This window comes from Gopherus flavomarginatus, chromosome 4, assembly GCF_025201925.1.
Source record: "Gopherus flavomarginatus isolate rGopFla2 chromosome 4, rGopFla2.mat.asm, whole genome shotgun sequence".
Taxonomy (NCBI): domain Eukaryota; kingdom Metazoa; phylum Chordata; order Testudines; family Testudinidae; genus Gopherus; species Gopherus flavomarginatus.
This window is the reverse complement of record NC_066620.1, coordinates 30,493,900-30,514,543: the sequence shown is the minus strand read 5'-3', so window position 1 is coordinate 30,514,543 and position 20,644 is coordinate 30,493,900. Positions and strand designations below refer to the sequence as shown.

The following is a 20,644-nucleotide window of genomic DNA, read 5'->3' as shown; positions in this document are numbered from 1 at the left end:
GACAGAACTACCTGCAAGCATGGTTTCTGCGTCTCTGTACCCCAACACAGAACTCATGAGTTGCAGTTCTTTCTTTCGCCTTATAAGCAGCTCTTCAGGTCACCACTAATGTATTTTGGCTTGCTCCCTCTTGCTGGAATGAACTTTCCCAAATTTATGCTTCCCCAGCACCATGGCTAAAGAACACGCTAAAAGAAGTCTTCAGTCTCAACAACAGCTGCCTCCTAAGACCCCGGGAACACTAATGGCTTGCCTCTAACAGAGAGGATTTTCTGAACTGTTGTATAATATGCAGAAATTCAATTAGAACTGATATGAATTCTTGATGCCCTTGGTGTATCAATTGGAATGACTAAAATCAAAGGTGATGCATGGAAGGGGGGAGCACGCGGGGTCACATGCCCCACCCCCAGCCCAAAATACATCATCTTTCCGTCAACAGTTACTCATTGTCTCTTACTAGCAATCCCAAACTTGTATGGGCCACATCAGCACAGTCATTTAAAAAAAGAGTGAGATACAGAATTTTATTCTACAGCAAGCCCTTGGGATACTTAGAACAAACATGTCTATCCTTTATTCCCTAGGGAAAATGTGCAGAAAAGGCTCAATAGCTGTTCAGCAGACAGGCCAGGAAACATCCTTAGTCCAGCATCATGGGACAACCAAAAACCTGGTTTGGATGAATGAAGTTTAATGCTGCCTGCTGAACAAACAGCTAGCTGATCTATCCTCAAAAGTCCTGACTAACTTTTCTGGTGGTCTGTGGCTGAAAATTAAAACTAACCTCCCATTTCATTTGCCTAAAGCCCAACATACAGCTGAAGACATTGATTATTTAATCTGCCTGTCTGCTACACCACTAAATTCCTGCTTAGGTTCTATTAAGTCAGTTGTGCCTCATACTGGAATTTGAGAAGAGCGCATAAGGTTATTCTTATATGGCTTAAAAAAATAATAGAACCAATATATTTTCTTGTCAACCAGCCAGTTCAAGATCCAGATTAAGTCACTTGACACCCCTCCCCTCTCCAAAACTGCTATCAGCAGAGATCCTCTACAGACACATTTCCTACTTGCTCAGGACACTAAACCTCTGGTGGAATATGCCTTATTATTGATCAGGCAATCCCTGAATTCAGCCATATACAACAGGCTCTGTAGGAATCTTAGTTCAGGTACTAGGTATAAGGTGGTTTTAGTATATTTCTGGAACCACTGTACAGAATACGATGTTTTGAAATCAGAGGCCGCTTATCCTATTTAGGGAGAAATGAAGTTCCAAAATTATGCTTGGCCTTAGATGGAGATAAGCTAAGGTGAAAGATGTACCATTTACATATAACAATAACACTACCTTTGAATGTGAAAGCTGGATTGCCCTAATGACTAATTTTTTCCTGGTTGAACATCAGAAAGTCTACAGGATAGGGCTACTGCAAGATCTCAAATCCCTGTTATACTGCACTCATCAAAACCTAGATGGATAGATTAGACAGAACTGTCTGGGATGAGGAAATGGCTACCAGAAAGGCATAATATGCACTTACAGTTAACTAACATTTCTTTTTTGTCCATGTGGCAAAGAATCCCAAACATACATGACTGTTGTATGACCAAAAATTAACACATTATATACTGAGGATGAGAGTGTTTCTTTATTGGAGCTACTACAGCAGAACAAATCATAAAGTATTTTAGTGATGATAAAATACTTCACTTCAGCATCAAAGAGAGCCCTATAAATGTCAGGGCTACTGAAGTACACTATATACTTGGCGTATATACTGTGTCGAGTGGACACACATTAAGATGTATTAGAGTCAAGACAGTGTAGTTCAGATCAGTAACTGAGTATATGAACAGGAAGATTCGGGACTCTGCTAGGACTTGAACAGAGAATTTTCAGATCCAAATACACACAACTTAAAATTAATTTCCATTAGCTTTCAGTAGCAGTACAGCTTAGATCTTTTCAGCCTTCGAGCCACTAGTGAGTGAAGTTCTCACAACAGTCATAAATCACACAGAAGGATGACGACATTTTGAAGTGTCTTATAGGTGCTATCTGCTCTACAAAAATAACCATGCTTAAATAGGGATTGTGAGGCAACATTTTTTAGGTCCTCATGGGAAATGAAAAAAATTGTATTACCCTGTTGAGCCATAACATCAGCTAAACATATTGTTAATGCTTAACAGTGTGCTCATTCAGGCCCTTCCAATCTCTCTCCATTACCGTTTTTGGGGGATGATTTAAAGGTGTATCTATATTATAAGAAGGAAGGTTATGTGATCTAATATTTATTTTATTACTAATTCGGTTGGGAAAACAGAGCTATAACCTGAATATGGAAGAGTGTTACATATTAAGATGTCAACAGCTCTATCTACAGCCAATAAATACATCAAAACCTATTTGATCTGGTGACAGGTTCTATGGTACCAATGGAAACAAAGAACAAGCCAGTGGAGTAAACTTTTTCTTGAATAAAAGGGATGGTATCCTCCTATGCCCTTGAGGCTGGCTTGAAAATGTAGTGTCACATGTGTTCACCATGGTTGACACCCACTTGTCAATGAAGACTGATGCACAGTCCTCCCTTTAAAAAAGGGTGGGGGGCAACCCCTCCCCCCCCAGATATTGCACAGTAAAGGCAGACAGAAAAATCAGCTTCTTGTTAGAATTTGCTTCATCTGAAGGCAAATTAAATTTCCCTTGAAAATAAAATAAAGGAGAAGGGAAGAAACCTTTGAAAGAAGGACAGCCTGTGTTAAGGAGTGGTGCAGAGGAAATGGTGCATCTCAGATACATAGGGAAGGGAATCTTTATCATCTGTCATGTCATTAACAGAGCTCTGTACTCTTCAGACTGCCAGGCGGACCATCACATGTTTTTATTACAAACCATCCTCTGCCCTAACTGGCTGTTGGAACACAGAAGGCCATGAAGGAGGATTGGCTTCTTGAAGAGTGGAACCCCTTCTCAGCACCAGGATGGCGAAAGATAGACATGCTATGTTTCCTCCTTTGCATAACTGCGAGACTCACATCTGGGTCCCATAGTATTTTATGGATCTCATGAGTAGACCATAGGAAATTGTAATCCTGCACCTCTGCCTTGTGGTTTATCCAAATGCAGTTTTTCTCCTCTGAAAGGTAAAAGCTAACATTTTTTGACATTGCAGAGAGTTGTGCTGGCCCATGGTGCAATCATAGGGCTCTTCTGGCTATCACATTAATCATCATGACTTTAAGCATAAATCTTCAGATACTCCTGTACCTTACAACATAAATAACCAGACTCAGGGCTATATCAGAGAAGAATTTTTCTCCCACTGTCACAGATAATAGAAAACAAAGAGAACAGAGAAGCGGATTTTAATACACAAAGCTTTGCAGGACATGGCCATAAGACTAGCCATAAAACAGGATGTCCTGCACAGAGCATTTATGTGGTGGAATGGCAGTGTTAGCCAGGCTACTCTGGATTTACTTACACCATGACATCCTTGTTTCATAAAGGTACAGCATATGCCCATATAACTCTATGATATTGCACACATTGGTGTAATTACACCAAAGTACAAAATGTAAACTTTTTTTTAAAATAGCTGTTGTGATGGATTTACTAAAAGAACAAAATCAGTTTAAAGCAAAGACACACTAGGACAACTAAGGAGCACTCTATTAACTGACTTTTCTGAAAGAGTCTTTGTACACTTTGACAAAGGTCCATCTGCACATTTTAGACTACAATTTATTCTGAATATGAATAACATTGTGGGAGGGCAAAACATACAGAATATTAATGCCATAATTACCTTTGAGAGACCGGCCATGATTCTGCTTAAGTACTGAAGTTAAGTAATGAGGACAGGATGACCTACTGAAAAGAAAAAATTTTTTACTAAAACCATAAATAGTACTAAATTTAATATACTGTGAATAGATGAAGTGAAGAAATTTCTATGCCACAAAAAGTTAAAAGAAAAAGGTCATTAAAATAGGAGAGGTAAGCCAAGGAAGCCCCATAATTTCTACTACTTTAGGTAGCTAGATAGTAAGCAAGCCAGTCTGATTATAGTACTACATAGATTTAAATTCAGGACTCAGAAAAGCCCATTCACTTTGGGGTGATTAGGAAACTTTGTTTGGCCAGCCATCAACTTCTGCAGATTCTAAGTGTTTATTAAATTTTTTTTAAAAGCTCTAGCCTTTATGGTTATGAAGAAACTTTCTAAATATGACCTAAGTGTAAATCAGTGAAGTGATGTCCAGAACTCAGGTGCCTCGACTGTTGCTAAGGATTTTGCCTGGCTGAAACTAAATGAAGAATGTCAAGAGTCCTGTCAGTTTCATTGCTGCTAATCAAAATGTAGTGGTCAATGACAAATTAAATTAATCTCACTCTGCAGTTGCTAGAGAAAGCTCTGAACAGAAGTAGAAGCAGGCAATGGAACTTTTTACCGGTGAGGAGGATTCAAAACCTGAGGATAAGGGAGCAGTAAAGCAACACATATATGTGCCTCTTCCCTTCACAGCAGCCAGGAGGCTTGGAAGTGGGGCAAAGTAAAGGACTCCCAGACACACTCATAGCCAGAAGACTACAGTGGAAGGAAGGAACAGAGAGACTTCTTTTTCCAAAGGAAATGGGGAGCTGAGGAGAGGGTCTTCAAATTAATCAGACACTTAAGCCCCCAAACGGAGTCCGTGGGCAGGTGAGGGGAAGTTGGCTTGTCTCCTAGATGTTGCCTTTGGAGATTGTGCGCTCCTCCACCTCTATCTTTTATATTGGTCTCTGAGACACTAAAGACAATGCAGGAAGCGATACACCGTAATATTACAGAAAACACAAAAATGAGAGAAAAAACAAGGAAGAAAAGGAGGAACAGAAAAAAATAAAGAAGGATATATAGTAAGCAGGACTGCTTAAGCAGGACTTGTCTCATACATTAATTGACAAATTTCACAAGTATTTGTCAAATAAAATTATTTGACAGGTACTTTTTTGTATTATCTGACCATCTCAAAGCTGGCCATATACTATTCTGTGAATACATTATTCAATACAAACAAGTGAAATTAATCAAGTAGCATATTCAGAAAATTATTTTTGATACTCAACCAGCCCTTGTAGTATGTTAGATTTCATGAAAAATATATATACAAAAGAAATTTGATTAGCAATATGTTGCAATTAAATGCCATATACAACAAACAGTGCACAACTGTTTTATTCTTTCAAATTTCATGGAACATAGGTCTTTCTTACCATTGTAGAAGGATTTGACCTCAGGTTAGTAGGCAATGATAGATTTTTCAAGCTCAGTGTATAATCAGAGCTTTGCAGTGAGCATGGCCCATGATTAAAGATTAAAAAACCTGGGTGCCTAAAAAGTTAGGCAACCTTATTTTCAGAATTATCATAGTTAGCAAAAGACAGTTACCTTTTCCGTAACTGATGTTACAGAGATGTGTTGCTCATGTCCATTCCACAACAGGTGTGCGTGCTCGCCACATGCACCGGTGCCGTAAGTTTTTCCTTTAGGAGTACCCATACGGGAGTGCCCCTAGCAACCCCTGGAGTGGCACCACTATGGTGCGATATAAGGGGCGCTGCGTGCTCCCCCCATCCTCAGTTCCTTCTTGCCAGACAACTCCAAGAGAGGGGAAGGAGGGCGGGATGTGGAATGGACATGAGCAACACATCCCGAAGAACACTAGTTACGGAAAAGGTAACTGTCTTTTCTTCTTCGAGTGATTGCTCATGTGCATTTCACAATATGTGACTCCAAGCTATACCTGTTAGAGGTGGATAAGAGTTCACGGAGCACTGCCTTGCCGAACCTGGCGTCCTCCCTAGTTTGGGAGACGATTTCATAATGTGAGGTGAACATGTGGACTGACAACCATGTGGCACCCCTACAAATGTCCTGAATAGGGACGTGAGCCAGAAAGGCAGCTGACGAGGCTTGCACGCTAGTTGAGTGCGTCCTCACAATCGGCGGCAGGGGAACTCCCTCCAGGTCGTAACAAGTATGTGCCACATGAAGTGATCCAGTTGGAGAGCCGCTGAGTGGAGATCGGCCGACCTTTCATGCATTCAGCCGTGGCGATGAACAGTTGTGAAGACTTCCTGAATGGTTTTATAAGTTCCAGGTAAAAAGCCAGACCCCGTCTCACATCTAGTGCCACTTCCATATAAGTGGCGCTCCTCACTGGATGTGTGGGGCTTGGGACAGAGCACCGGTAGGAAAATGTCTTGGCCCATATGATAGGTGGCAACCACCTTAGGGAGGAACGAAGGGTGCTGGACTTTATCCTCATGGAACACCGGGTATGGGGGTTCAGAGGTCAGGGCCCGAAGCTCCGAGACACTCCTAACAGATGTGATTGCCACAAAAAAGGCTACTTTCCATGAGAGGTGGGACCAGAAGCATTTAGCAAGCGGCTCAAACGGAGGTCCAAATGGAGGGACCAGGGGTTTAACATAAGGGAAGAGGCGACCCAAGCCCTTCAAGTGCGGTAGAGAGAAACTGGAGGGTATAGCCCTGGGAGATCGTGTTGAGGACCCATCAGTCTGACATCAGCAGCAACCACTCTGGGAGGAAAGTACATAAGCGGTTGGAGAAGGGAAGATTGGGTGGATCCCTGGTACAAACTGGTAAGTCATCCCCGGATGTCCCATCAAAACTGGTGCTTACCCGCCTGCTTGCCCTTGGAGGGCCCAGGCTGGGGTGCAGGCCAAGACTGCCGCTGTGAGCGCTTTTTATAGTCCCTTGATTTTTTAGAAGGGGACTCGTATCTGGAGTGGGTGGCCTGACTGGGGGCTAGCTGCAGCTTGAACTTGGTCCTGGCCGGGGCCGGGACACAGAGACCAAGAGTCTTTAATGTCGTGCGGGAGTCCTTGAGACCGTGTAACTTCCTGTCTGTTTGTTCCGTGAACAGGGCCTTGCCGTCGAATGGGAGGTCCTGCAAGGAGCTCTGTGCCTCACTGGACAGCCCAGATAACAGGAGGAACAGCACTCTTCTTATGGACACTGCAGAGGCCATAGATCTTGCATCCGTGTCTGCAGCATCCGAGGTTGCCTGAAGGGCCACTCTGGTGGCAGCTGTGCCCTCCTCAACTAGAACCTTTAACTCCTTCTTCTCACACTCCTGGAAGGAGTCCACAAACTTTGGCATTGAGCCCCACAAGTTAAAGTCATATCTGCCCAGCAGGGCTTGGTGGTTCGCCACCCTCAGTTGGAAGCTCAAAGAAGAATAAATCTTTCTAGCAAACAAGTCTAGTCTCCTCTAGTTCTTATTCTTAGGGGTAGGAGCGGGTTGGCCCTAATGCTCCTTATGGTTGACCACCTCAACTACTAGAGAGTTGGGAGTGGAGTGGGTATATAGATACTCGTGCCCCTTAGCGGGCACAAAATACTTTTGTTCTGCCTTCTTGGAGATGGGGGACAAGGAAGCCGGGGTCTCCACTGGGCATTGGACATCTTTGCCACTCCTTCGTGGAGGTGGAGAGCCACCCTGGCTGGCACTGTAGCCGAGAGGACATCGAAGAGGGAGTCCAAAGGTGCCTCCACCTCCTCAGCTTGTAGGTTGAGGCTTAATGCCACTCTTTTCAAATGTTCTTGGTGGGTTTTGTATCCTCCTGAGGCACAGGAGGAGGAGGTGCCATGATTGCCTCATTGGGGGAGGATGAAAATAGAGGTGTGTTACTCTGCGTCCCCACCAGAGCCGCAGGTCCCAACACTTGGTCCCCTTCTGAGCGCGGAACCAAGGAGAAGCGCTCCACTGACCCCTTCGTGGGTGGCTGAGGGAGGCCAAAGGTCTTTTCGAGGCTCTAGCCACCGAGCCACCACCGGGGGCTGTGTCGGGCCCACTGAGGATTCATCCTCATCATATAATCATAATTTCAATTTGGCATAGTTAACAGTCTCTGCTGAAAGGGGTTTCATAACTAGATTAGCAATGGTGCAGCATATCAGGGACAAAAGTGCACTAATTGAGGTGTGTAACAAAACTGGTACGTTGCTAGCCTGCATTATGTTTGGTGGTAGTTACTGATATCAATCTTGTTGTCATTGGCTCTGAAAATTGTCACATTCACCATCCAAGAAAACATAACAGTTTAGCTCTATAAACAAACACAGCTATTTCAATTTTTTGTCTGGATAGGTTGATGTGGTGCAGGAGAGGATGAACAAGGAGAATTTATTCAAAGAATGGAAAATCACAACTAAATAAGGGATCTACACGACATTGTTTGATTTGCAGTCCTTCACATAAAGTGATGAAGTGGCAAGTGTGCAAGAAATATAGCAACCTGTCCTTTCACATGGGCTCAGATCCTGCAAACACTATGTCCACCTATAATTTGACTTCAGTAGAACTAATCACAAGAGGAAAGCTATGCACATGCTTAAGTGTGTGCAGGATCAGGATCTAGGTGATCACCATAACCTAAAGGCAAAATGCATATATTAGAAACTGGCCATACTCACTATACTCAACTTGCTTAACAGGTTTCACAGAAACAAAGTACATTAACTATGCCAATCATTTACAGTACCAAAGATTTATGTCTAAAAACGGGTCCTGTACATCAGAAGCTGACCAAAATTTAAAAAGGCAACAATTATGTTTTTTGGGACAACAAGTGAACAATAGCTCTAAGACCATGCTAAAATATTACTGACTACAAATACAAGCCCTCTTGATGAAATCTGGGGCTTCCTCTGGCACAGTAACCATCATTTTATTTCTCTTCAAGGATAGATTAAGCTTTTGGGATGGGGGTGGAGGGATTATAACATTCTGTTTGGCATTATTATAGATATATATTTTGTTCACTAATAAAAGTAGCATTTAGATTCATAAAGGCCAGAAAGGATGATTTGATCTTTTTGTCTGAACTGCTGGATACCAGAGGCCATTAAATTTCACTCAGATATCTCTATACTGAGAATAACAATTTGTGTTTGATTAAAGCATAACTTCCTGAAAGCATCTAATCTGGATTTTAAGACATCGAGTGATGGAGAATCCACCACTTCCCTTGTTAGTTTTCAACAATGGTTAATCACACACTATTAAAAATTTGTGCCTAATTTCTTATTTGAATATGTCTGGTTTCTGCTTCCAGACATTGGTTCTTGTTATCTCCTTCTCTGCTAGATTAAACAGCCATTTAGTACCTGGTATTTTCTTCATGTGAAGGTCCTTATACACTGTAATCAAATCACCTCTGAATCTTCTTTTCGATAAACTAAATAGATTGTAAACGCTAAAAGTCTCTCACTGTAAGACATTTTTTCCACCCTCTCCAATTTTTCCATTCTTTTTTTAAAATGCTGACACCAGAACAGTACTCATTATTTGAGTACTGGTCTCACTAATACCATATATATGTTTATTAATTATTGTTATTATTTAGAAACTGCTTCCTTGCAGTACTACTGCTGAAATAACAGCTGAAGCTAAATGTCTGAATTACTCTGTTCACAATAAAACTTTAGAGTAATATTTACTTATGCCTTAAACCACAGCTCTCTAAGAACTATTGGATTAAGATTTAAGGGCTTCTCTACACTACAAAGTTAAGCCGACATTAGGCAGCTTACATTGACCTAACTATGGAGATGTACTCCTACCGCTGCTTTAACTTTCCTGCTACGCCGACAAGAACTTAAGGCAATCTGGTTAGAATGATGCAGTGTTAGTGTAGATACTGCATTGTTTACGACATCCAAAGTGGCCTCCAGGAGGTATCCCACAATGCCCACTGTGACTGCTCTGATCACTGTTTTGAACTCCACTGCTCTGCAGCCAGGTACACAGATATGTGCTCCTCTCTTTTTAAAGCCCCATGGAGTTTTGAAATTGCTCTTCCTGTTTGCTCAGTGTGGAGAGCTCACATAGCTAGAGCCCTGCTCAGATACAAAATTTGTATCCACATCCAATCCGTGATCCATAAAAATGATATAAAACAGATATCCACGAATTTGCAGTGCGACTACTCAGATGAGCATGTCAGCTCCATGCAGCAAACATGATGCTGCCTGGAGTACACAGAAGGTGGTGGATTTCCTGGGTCTGGGTGGAGAAATCACTGTAGGGAGGCTGGGAGAGAGAATCACAAGGACCTCCCTACACTCCCCTTCCCCCCATCCCTGCCCACCAATTCCATGTATCTTCTGGGGCCACAGCAATACCCAAGGCACTCCACCCCATGGGAGATTAAACATGACAGCTGCACATACCCCAAGGAGGCTCTTACAGCCAGTTGTATGTGCTTATGAATTCCCTCTTCCATCCCTTTAAAGATACTTTCCCCTGCATGTATGAAGTTTACCTCAGTATTACATAGGTATGTTTGCATGGGTGTGGAATAAAAATCTACTTTTGGAAACTGAATTTATCTTTATTATTCTCCATCACATGGTGGCTGGTGCTAACATTCAAGACAATAGCAATAGGTGCACATGAATTATAAGAGTTGGGCACATACAGCAATCATACAAAGTTTATAGCATGGTGCAAACAAACAATGCCAGGCTCAGCACACTACAGAAACACATATTGCTTTGGCTCAATGTTAAAATGTTCCTTCACAGCTTCCCCCAGCCAAATAGCCCCACACTGAGCTCTTCTTATAGCCTTATGTTCATAAGACACAGCACAATATTGAAGAGTGATGCAGGATCCATGCTTTCTAACAGATATGGTTGGCTTGCAGGTTAGCAGGGCATTTGAAAAGCAGCTGGCAATTTAGTAGGATACCCATCGAATGATGGGACTGAGAAACCTGCATCATGTGACACTAAACCTGCCCCCATGAGGCATTACAAACCCTTCCCAAAACATCCTGCACCAGTTGCACAGAGGGCTAATTACCCACAGTGCACAGCTCTCTGTGTTGATGCAAGAGCTGCTACTGAGGATTTGCTTTGCCAACACATGGAGCATAGTGAGGACATGCAAGGTGGTTTAATTACAGCAGTGGCAGTAGGTTGACATAACTTAAGTCGACTTAAACTTGTAATTTAGACATAGCCAAAACTTAGGCTAAGAAAAAAGAGAAGGACGAATGTATCCCTTTCCTGCACAGATCAGAGGCCTAGAAATGTAACTTTTTTAAAGGAGGAATTTAAAAAGACTTCAAAAGACAGAAGAAAATATATCAAACATTTAGTTAATAGAAAAGAAAAAAAAAAAGATACGCAATAATAAAGCCTGAGGTGAAATCCTGGACCTATTGAAGTCAATGGAAATTTTGCCATTGATTTCAATAGGGCCAGTATTTCACATTATGTGCAGTAACTAACATAATTAGTGTGAGACTGTTGCCTGGCTTCAATATGTCTGTTACAGCTATCCTCCTATTCCATTTTGTTTCTTACAGCTGTCCCCATACTCCATTTTGTTTTTGTTCTCCTCCTGTGGCCGCCCTTCCCTGGCTGTTAAGTTGTTTACCAAGAGCCACTGCCCTTCTCAAAGGGATGGCCACTTGTGCTGCGTGCTAAGTGGGACCACTGCCCTGTTCAAAGGGTTAGTCCTATTATCACCTTGTTGAACCTGGGCTTGGTGTAGGGCAGGCAATGTCTAGAGCTGCAAGACCTATTGTGCTTTTAAGATCCTGGGCATGAGTCATAGGCCTCATGTGCTTTTGAGTCACCTATTGCACAGGACCCTGCCCAGGCATGTCTCTGTGCTCACCTGCAGTTTTTTCCCTGTGCCTCCTCCCCTGTGACAGAGGGAGCCTATCAGGATTACTGGCGGGAAACTGCCTAAGTTTGCCTTTAAAAACAGACATCAGAAAGGTTCCTGCATTGCTGCCTGGTCTGATCAGCCAGGGGTTTTGGGGGGTCCTTTCTCCACTCTCGTTTTATTTTTGAGCGTACCCCCGGTTTTTAAACCCCCCCCCCACGAAGAACGAATTGCTGCCTGAGAGAGCTCCTGATTATCGAGACCATACCGAGCCCTCCTTGCTTGTTCTGATGTTGCTGCTGCTTCTGACTTTGCTGCTGCCTTGGGGACTGGTAAGACTCCCTCTGTGAAACTTTCCATACTTTTATTTTATTACTTTAGTTGCTGGCTCTGTTTCCATAGCACACAGACTCAAGCTAAACCTTAGTCTGTGTCTTAAAACCTCTCTTAAACTCCGCAGCGCTTTGCTGCTAAAAATAAGCTTGTGCCGCTGCTAAGCTCTGCTCCCTGCTTTCAGCTGTATCCACTGCTGCAGCCACCATCCCTTGGCTTCCTTGGGAGCTGTATCCTGGGCACATACCACTCTGCCTTCTGTAACTTCCCCATAGCATAAGGTGCACCGTAGGTTTTGCTTTTTAGTTTAATAAGTCATAGTTTGCTAAGATTGTAGAGCTTGTAAGTTTCACCCGCCTTGTTATAGTTTGCTGTTTTGTTGCTCTGTTTAGTTGATTGTTATAGTTTGCTTAGAATTGTAAGATTTGTTGTTTTGCCTAGTCCTTGATTAAGATAGATTTTAAAAAGCCATTGCCTGGTTGCATTCTGTACCTGTTTTATTACTTTGTATAAGCTGCTTGTAATTTATATAAGTTTGATTAAGTTAGAGGATAGATAAGGTTTTTACTGCTTGAATTCGTCTTCCCGCTGTCCCAATCTCTCCCTGAACTTTCCCATGTCTGTTTTTCTCCTGCCCCAATCTCTCCCTCTGTGTACTTCTCCATGTCTCCCTGTTGTAACCCCTTGCTGCTTCCCTCTCCCCCCCGTGTAACTTCCCAAACCCTTTGCCACTTCTTTTCTTCTTTTTTTTTTTTGGGTGTCCCTCTAGCCCTTCTTTACACCTCTCTGCTGCCTCTCCCTGTCTCCCCTGTGTTCGTGCCCCCGCTCCTCCGCTGCCCCTCCCCTACCAAAGATCACCATCACACTGCTCTGTTTGTCTTCACCCTGCTGCTCCACAACTTCCCTGAAGTGCTCTCCGCTGCTGCAGCCTGTTTCTTCCCTGAAGTGCTCTCCGCTGCTGCAGCCTGTTTCTTCCCTCAGCCGTCACCCCCATTCTCCACGTGCCTTCTCATCGCTTACACGTTCAGCACCCTCCCCTCTTGCTGCTCCCAGACTCCCCTTAAGTGCACTCCAGCTGCTCTTGTCTCCCATACCTCCAGCCCGCAGGCTCCTGAAGACTGCTGCTCGGGGCTTCAGAGTCTCTCGCTGCTTGCAGCTGCACTTTCCTCTCCTCAGATACCACTAATCACTCCCTCCCCTCCCCCCTCCTGTTTCTTGACCCAGCTTTTAGGTACACTCTTGCTATCACAGCCTCACAAATTAAGTCAGTAATTTCCTACATTACATAATTTCACTTATCACTCATAATGTATTATTGCACTGTGACTCACATTTTACTTGTGGTTATAACGAACACCCCATTAGTTGCCTCCATTTTTCTAAATATACTTTGTATACCATTTTTATATAGAAGCTACCATTTTATTTTGCATTTTCTTTTGGGTACGTTTTGCATTCCACACTGTATCTAGAGTTGTTCCTATATAAGGTTAACTTACTTATTGACTGTACTGTATCCCATTGTGCTGAACCCCACTTACTGTACCCCACTGTTAAAACCCCCTACACTGTTCAATAAGAACCCCCCCCATCACTGTCTATTGTAAACACCTTATACACCCCATCCCATCGCATTTCATTGTTAAATTCCCACCACTTCCTTTTCCCTTTAAGAAATTAATTGGCACCCCACCTGTGTGGTAATTGCTCCCCAAGATCCCATATACCTGTGGGCAGGGACACAATGAAAAAGAAAAAACTACAAACAACAAAAGTGCTACAAATTTGGGACCTGATCCTGCAAATACTTATGCATTTGGAGTAAAGTTTCTCACTTATGTGGTCCCCGCTGTTGTCAATGAGGACTATTCATATGAATGAAGTTACTTCTACTTCAGTGTCTGCAGGATCAGGTCCTTATGAATTTAGGGTTTGACTCTGCAAACAAGACAAAAAACAAACAAACTCATGAACAAAGGTTTTTAGGACAGAGCCTTCACTTCAAATTTTATCTACAGAGAAGCTCATGCCCATTACGCAAAAATACTAGCTCTTGTAAAACACATCACCTTCTAGAATCTAATGACTGTTGTTTCAGTTGCCATTGTTTTGACAACAAGAAGCCTGAAAAGACCATGAATCATATTATGACACTTTTAGTTTTGAATATTTAATAGTACTCAAATTTTCTGCAATGATTTTTATTAATGTTTTTATTCCAATAGTGATTTCTTTCTAAATAAATGCAGCTATATATTATAAAAAAGTGCTTTGCAGTTAGACATTTTAAAATAGATTTTAAAATAGATTATTTTTAACATATATATCCCAAAGTGCCAAATACACTTTTCAAGTGCCTTACAATAGCTTCAAATTCTTCTGCTGGGCTCTTTCAAACAGAAGAATGATCACATATGGCTTAACACAGCTAGATGGTTAGAGACCACTTTTGTAAATAAGAGAATACAAAACCCAAGTGTAAGCCACCAAGCTATGCAAAGCTTTTTATTCACTACTATGTATTTAAACGCTTGCATTAGGGTGTCAAATCCAAGGGTCAGTGTAGCAGTTTCATTTAAAAAGTAAAATGCCAAGTTGAGTTTTGTGGTAGACCTAGCAATTATAAGTTCTAGAAGAAAGTAATATTGAAATATTTCTCTTTATTCATTAGAGTTGAATCATCTACCATCCTCAGCTTAGATTACATACTTTTAAATATATATTTTTATTTTTCCAATTTAACTTTTTAAAGTATTTTATTTTTAAAATAGTATGAACATACAAAAGAAATCCTCCAACATGAATAGATATAGTTTCTATATAGAAGTATGGAGTATTCCTTTGTAGCAGAAGTGGGCAAACTATGGCCCACAAGCCACATCTGGCCTGCGGGACCCTCCTGCCTGGCCCTGGGCTCCTGGCCTGGGAGGCTAGCCCCTGACCCCTCCCTTGCTATTCCCCCTCCCCTGCAGTCGGGGCAGGGGTTCTGGGGGCAGTCAGGGGACAGGGAGAAGGGATGGCTGGATGGGGTAGGGGTCCGGGGGGGGCCATCAGGGAACGGGTGGGTTGGATGGGGCAGGAGTCCGGGGGGGGGGGGGGCTGTCAGGGTCAAGAAAAGGGGAGAGCAGATAGAGGGCAGGGGCCAGGCCATGCCTGGATGTTTGGGGAAGCACAGATTCCGCTAACCATCCCTCCATACAATTTCTGAAACCCACTGCAGACTTCAGGCCAAAAAGTTTGCCCGTCCCTGCTTTGTAGATATGTCAGCAAATAAGTGTTTTCAATAAGTCACTATTTTTTTTCTACTGCCTTTTCTTTAAGTTTAAGATGCCCAGACATTCCAAGCTAGTCAGTTCCACTGAAACTGGGATTTTGTCCCACTTACACAAAACCCAGGGCACGGTGCAGTACTGCTACCCACAGATGTTCAGACAGCTACTCACCCCGCATCAAGTTGTTAGTGAGACAAGAAGGGATATTTGCTCCCAACAAACCTGAAAATAGCTGAAAGGCAGCCCAAAGACTTGCTAATAGCAGTAGCTCCTCTTTGTGCTGCTCCTAGCTATGTCCCTGATAGAGTCACATTGGGAAGAAAGAACAGGGAGAAAGTGAGAGTAGAGAAAGAACACGGTGCACATAAAGGGAAGAGGAACCAGCAGAAGACAAGCAGTAAAAACGAACAAACCAACCCAAATGAAAACCCAGGAGATTAACAAAGGACACAAAAAGATGCTGGGCTTGCAAGAATGGGTTAGAAAACATAGCTATGAGTTGAGTTTAGGGGAGAACAAAATACACAGGGTTAAAAACTGTTTTCTCCACCTCCATTTTTGAAAGGTGTCCCAGATTTTCTGGAGAGGGAGCCCTCCTTCCTGCCCACTTGCTTCATACACTTTTCCTCCTTCCCCACAGATATCAAATGCTTCTCAGAAGACAGGTGTCCTGATGTATCAGCCTGAAAAAATCTAGACTCACTAGATTCTCACTTCCTTGTCCATTCAGCCCACTTCCCTCCCTGAGCCCCATTCATCTCCTTCTCTCCACCAGTCATTTTCAATCTATTAACCAACCTTCCATGCAGTATTTTGTCTCTTTCTCCCAATCCTCTACTTCCATTCCTCTCCACTCCCATGTCAGGAAACAATAGAGTTTGGGAGGCATAACTGGTCACCTCATTTTTTCCCCCAAATAACTACTTCCTTTGTGTTATAGGTTGCCCAGGCTGTTGTGTTCTTTGGGAAAGGTTACCATAACTTAATGCTATACTTGTAACGGAAAATTTGCCTACCTCGGTGGTGAAGCCGGTGGGGTATAAAATGCAAGTGCTGAGGGAAAAGGTTGCTTTTTCAGTGCTTGTATAAGATTTGGCTTATATTCTGGATCAACACACCATAATGAACCTTTTCCATTCACCTGGAGGGGGGAAACATAGTAGTGTGAATTAGAAGATTTAGGAGAAATTAGTAAACAAGCCATAGAGGAGTCCACTGTTACAATACTAATATTAAACATCCATTGTATCAACACTGACTATAGGCTATGGTATTTCCATTCTAAACCCATTTTCCCTCACCATTTTCTCAGCTAGAACTTGCAAAGTTTGATTTCAGTCCATGCTAAATATTTTTGTAAGTCTGAAGAAAGTCTCTTCAGCCATTTGAGGGGCAGTGATATGGGCCCCCTTTCTACCCCCCAGAAATAGGGTCCCAAAGTTGGGATTCCCTCCTCTCTCCCCTGCACTCTAGGAATGTAGGGAGTTGTGTGAAATGAGCCCAGGTAGTATGTCAACTGAGCCTGGCATGAGGAAGATGAGGAAATGTACATATTAGTAGAGTCATATTAGCAAAAACTGCAAGGTAAGCATCTGAAAAGGACTGGGAGGTTTAAAGTGTTTGTAACTTTTTTTGTTTTAGCCAGTCTTTTCAAATCCATCCAAGTCAAATGTCTGTACTGAGGAGTAAATGCATAGCATGTTGGAAGTTGCAAAAACAAGTTGTCATAAACGGATAGTTAAGAGTTAATAGAACAGAAGTACTTCATATCTTTTGCCGGTAAAGGGTTAACAAGATCAGTGAGCCAGGCTGTCACCTGACCAGAGGACCAATCAGGGGACAGGATACTTTCAAATCTTGAGGGAGGGAAGTTTTTGTGTGTGCTGTTAGTTGTTGGTTGTTGTTCTCTCTAGGGGCTCAGAGGGACAGGATGTGCAACCAGGTTTCTCTCCAATCTCTCTGATACAGGCCCTTATAAGTTTAAAATAGTGAGTACTGGATAGATAAGGTGAGCTAAGCTTATGTTTGTTTTCTTTATTTGCAAATGTGTATTTGGCTGGAAGGAGTTCAAATTTATATTTTGCTGAAAGGATTTTAATTTGTACTTGAATACTTAGGCTGGGAGGGTGTTCCCAGTATCTATAGCTGAAAGACCCTTTACCTATTCCATTTTAAATTTACAAAGATAATTTTTACTGATTTTTTCCTTCTTTAATTAAAAAGCTTTTCTTGTTTAAGAACCTGATTGTTTTTTTATTCTTGTGAGACCCCAGGGGACTGGGTCTGGATTTACCAGGGAATTGGTGGGAGAAAGGAGGGAAGGGGGAGAGAGAGGCTAATTTCTCTCTGTGTTAGGATTACTTTCTCTCTCAGGAAGAGTCTGGGAGGGGGAGAAAGAAGGAGGGAGGAAGGTGCATTTTCCTCTCTGTTTTAGATTAAAGGAGTTTGAATCACAGTGATCTTCCAGGGTAACCCAGGGAGGGGAAGCCTGGGAGAGGCAACGGTGAGGGAAAGGGTTTACTTTCCTTGTGTTAAGATCCAGAGGGTCTGGGTCTTGGGGGTCCCTGGGCAAGGTTTTGGGGGGACCAGAGTGTACCAGGCACTGGAATTCCTAGTTGGTGGCAGCGCTACAGGTTCTAAGCTGATAACTGAGCTTAGAGGAATTCATGCTGGTACCCCATCTTTTGGACGCTAAGGTTCAGAGTGGGGAATTATACCATGACACAAGTCATGTTTGATTTATCACATGAGTAAAGGGAGAACAAATTCTGAAAAACAAATGTGCGAATTAACAGCTCCATAACTGAGAGAAACTTTTCAGTTTTCTTCTAACCTTTAAAACAAAATCATTTTTGGGTTGACTAGGTGCAAGGGAAGTCAGCATCCCAGGAGTGTGTATGAATGTAAGGGCTGGTCTATGCACAGCTTTTGTACTGCTACAGTGGGTTAGAAACAGAGTTAAAACAGTACAATCCCCTAATTATAAGGGCTGTAGTTACACCAATATAACAGGTGTTTAGATCAGAATAGTTTAGTCTCAGGTTATGTCTACGTCTCATAGCCTAAGCTGTCAGAGCACGCTAGAGTAGACGCAGCTGATACCTACAGAAAAAGTTTTTCTGCTGATCTAGGAACACTACCTTCTTGAACAATGTTAGCTATGTTGACAGACATACTCTTCCATCCACACAGCTGTGTGTATACTGGGGTTTTTGTCAATATAGCCATGTCGCTCGCAGGGGTGGGGTTTTTCACATCCCTCCCTGATGAAGCTATTAACTTTAAGTGTAGACATGTCCTTAAATGAAGTGAAAGCAGCAAGTGTTAGGTTAGACAAGCTGCTGCAACCATTGCAACTCCCCCAGCCACCCACCCCCGCAGAGTCTAGCTGGAAATTAAGAATTCCAGGAAGTCAGAAACACACTGTCAGACTGACCCCAGGCCCCATTCCTCTTTTTATCTGAATAACTGTTTCTGCATTAATGTTTCAGTTCAGAAGGTTCTTGCATCTCTTAGTACTCTTGAGTAATACTCTGACAATACTCTTCTCCCATCTTTGCTTTCTGGTTGGAATGGTATTTTACAATAAATCAAAAACATGAACAGCCAGTTTCTTCTACACCAGGGTAGGCAACCTATGGCACATGTGCCGAAGGCAGCACGCGAGCTGATTTTCAGTGGCACTCACACTGTCTGGGTCCTAGCCACCGGTCGGGAGGCTCTGCATTTTAATTTAATTTTAAATGAAGCTTCTTAAACATCTTAAAAACCTTATTTACTTTACACACAACAATAGTTTAGTTATATATTATAGACTTATAGAAAGAGACCTTCTAAAACGGTTAAAATCTATTACTGGCACGCAAAACTTTACAGTAGAGTGAATAAATGAAGACTTGGCACACTGCTTCTGAAAGGCTGCCGACCCCTATTCTACACTGAAGTCCATGGCCTTTGTCAAGACTGGGGGAAAATACTTTTTTCAGTCAAATGGCCTTAGCTTGAATAAGCCCTCCATTTAACACCAACATAGACACAATTTAGATTTTAGCAGATCAAATTAGATTGCAACTTAACCATCTAAAATCACCTCATGCAACAGAGTTGCTGTAAAGCTTGTGGGCAACCGCTGCTAGGTTCCCAGTCAGGTGTACAAGACAAAAGTGTTTTATTAGGCTGTCACACCTTTCGGGGGCAGGAGGGAGGGAGGGGCAACAACTACAGCAGTCTTTCCCAGCAATAACAAGGAAGGCACTGGTAGCAAATCAAAATAAAAGTCCTCCATCAGGCCTATCTTCCCTCGGAGACAGACTGGCTGGCAGCAATCTCAAGCAGTTCCTGATCCCAGAAGGCTTCTCACAGAGCGAGACCTGGAGGTCTGCTCTTCCTTCCAGCTAGTTCCCAAATGAGTTGGACTCTACCCTTTTAACCTCTTCTTGCAAACCTGATACCTATAGCATGGTTGGGATGACTGAGCCCACAGCAGCTCATTAACCCTTTCATTGCCTCAATAACCCATCACACTGAGCCTATACTGATGTTAATTCAATTACGTTAAACTATTTTGACTAAATTTGATTGAAAAAATACCATTTCTTCCTAGTCCAGGCGAGGCCAATGACTCCTCGTGGCTTACAGTTTAGTGAGAAAGCATCATGTCTGGTAACCAACTACTAAGTGAATTATTGTGGTCCCATGTTTCCAAAACCTGAAATCCTGACAATTCAGTGTATCCTACTTGGTAGAACCCGTAAGCCCAGCAATGTTACCACTATTTTGCTACACATTCCAGGTTATTCAAATTGACATATAAAAAAAACTACGCATGAGAGAATATGCTCTACTTCTCCCAAAGCTTCTTTGCCCATTCACTGCATATAGGGGAAAGCTATTAGTTAGGCTAGTTGCTTCTTGTAATACAGAAGAGACAAATCAGATACTGAGAGTTAAAGCAACCCTATCCCAGTGAGCTATCATGTCACAGCTAGGAGGCTAGCAGTGCCAAGTTTTCCTGTTGAGAAATCTGGCAGAATCTTACAAAAGCCACTAATGTATACGGATGATGGAAGGTGGATCAAGTAAAAAAATAAAAGATGACAAATATAAATGATTCTGTATTAACTTATAAAAAGAACAGAAAATGCATAATACCAGACAGCCATTCTGACACGTTGGTTATTAAATATTTGCATTAGAGCAATTCTATATTTTAGAACAGAAGAGAAAATAAAAGTAATCTTGTCAATACATGAGAAAAATGTTTCAGAATGAAGATTCAAACTTCATGGGATAAAGCCTCAGCATTTGTAAATTGTCAAATACCTACTGAC

General features: G+C 42.3%; 1 protein-coding gene across 10 annotated transcripts in view; it reads right to left on the bottom strand.

Annotated features, from left to right (window-relative positions):
- Positions 1–20,644, bottom strand: part of FOXN2 (forkhead box N2) — a 158,114-nt gene that overhangs the window by 5,749 nt on the left and 131,721 nt on the right. For 9 of the 10 annotated variants that reach the window (XM_050951915.1, XM_050951911.1, XM_050951912.1 and 6 more), the window contains 2 exons: positions 16,331–16,455; positions 3,825–3,889 (listed from right to left, as the gene is read on the bottom strand). In XM_050951915.1, coding sequence (XP_050807872.1) covers positions 3,825–3,889; positions 16,331–16,455 — 190 coding nt within the window. The remainder of the gene's footprint in view (positions 1–3,824; positions 3,890–16,330; positions 16,456–20,644) is intronic. The other variant, XM_050951916.1, reaches the window with a different exon arrangement.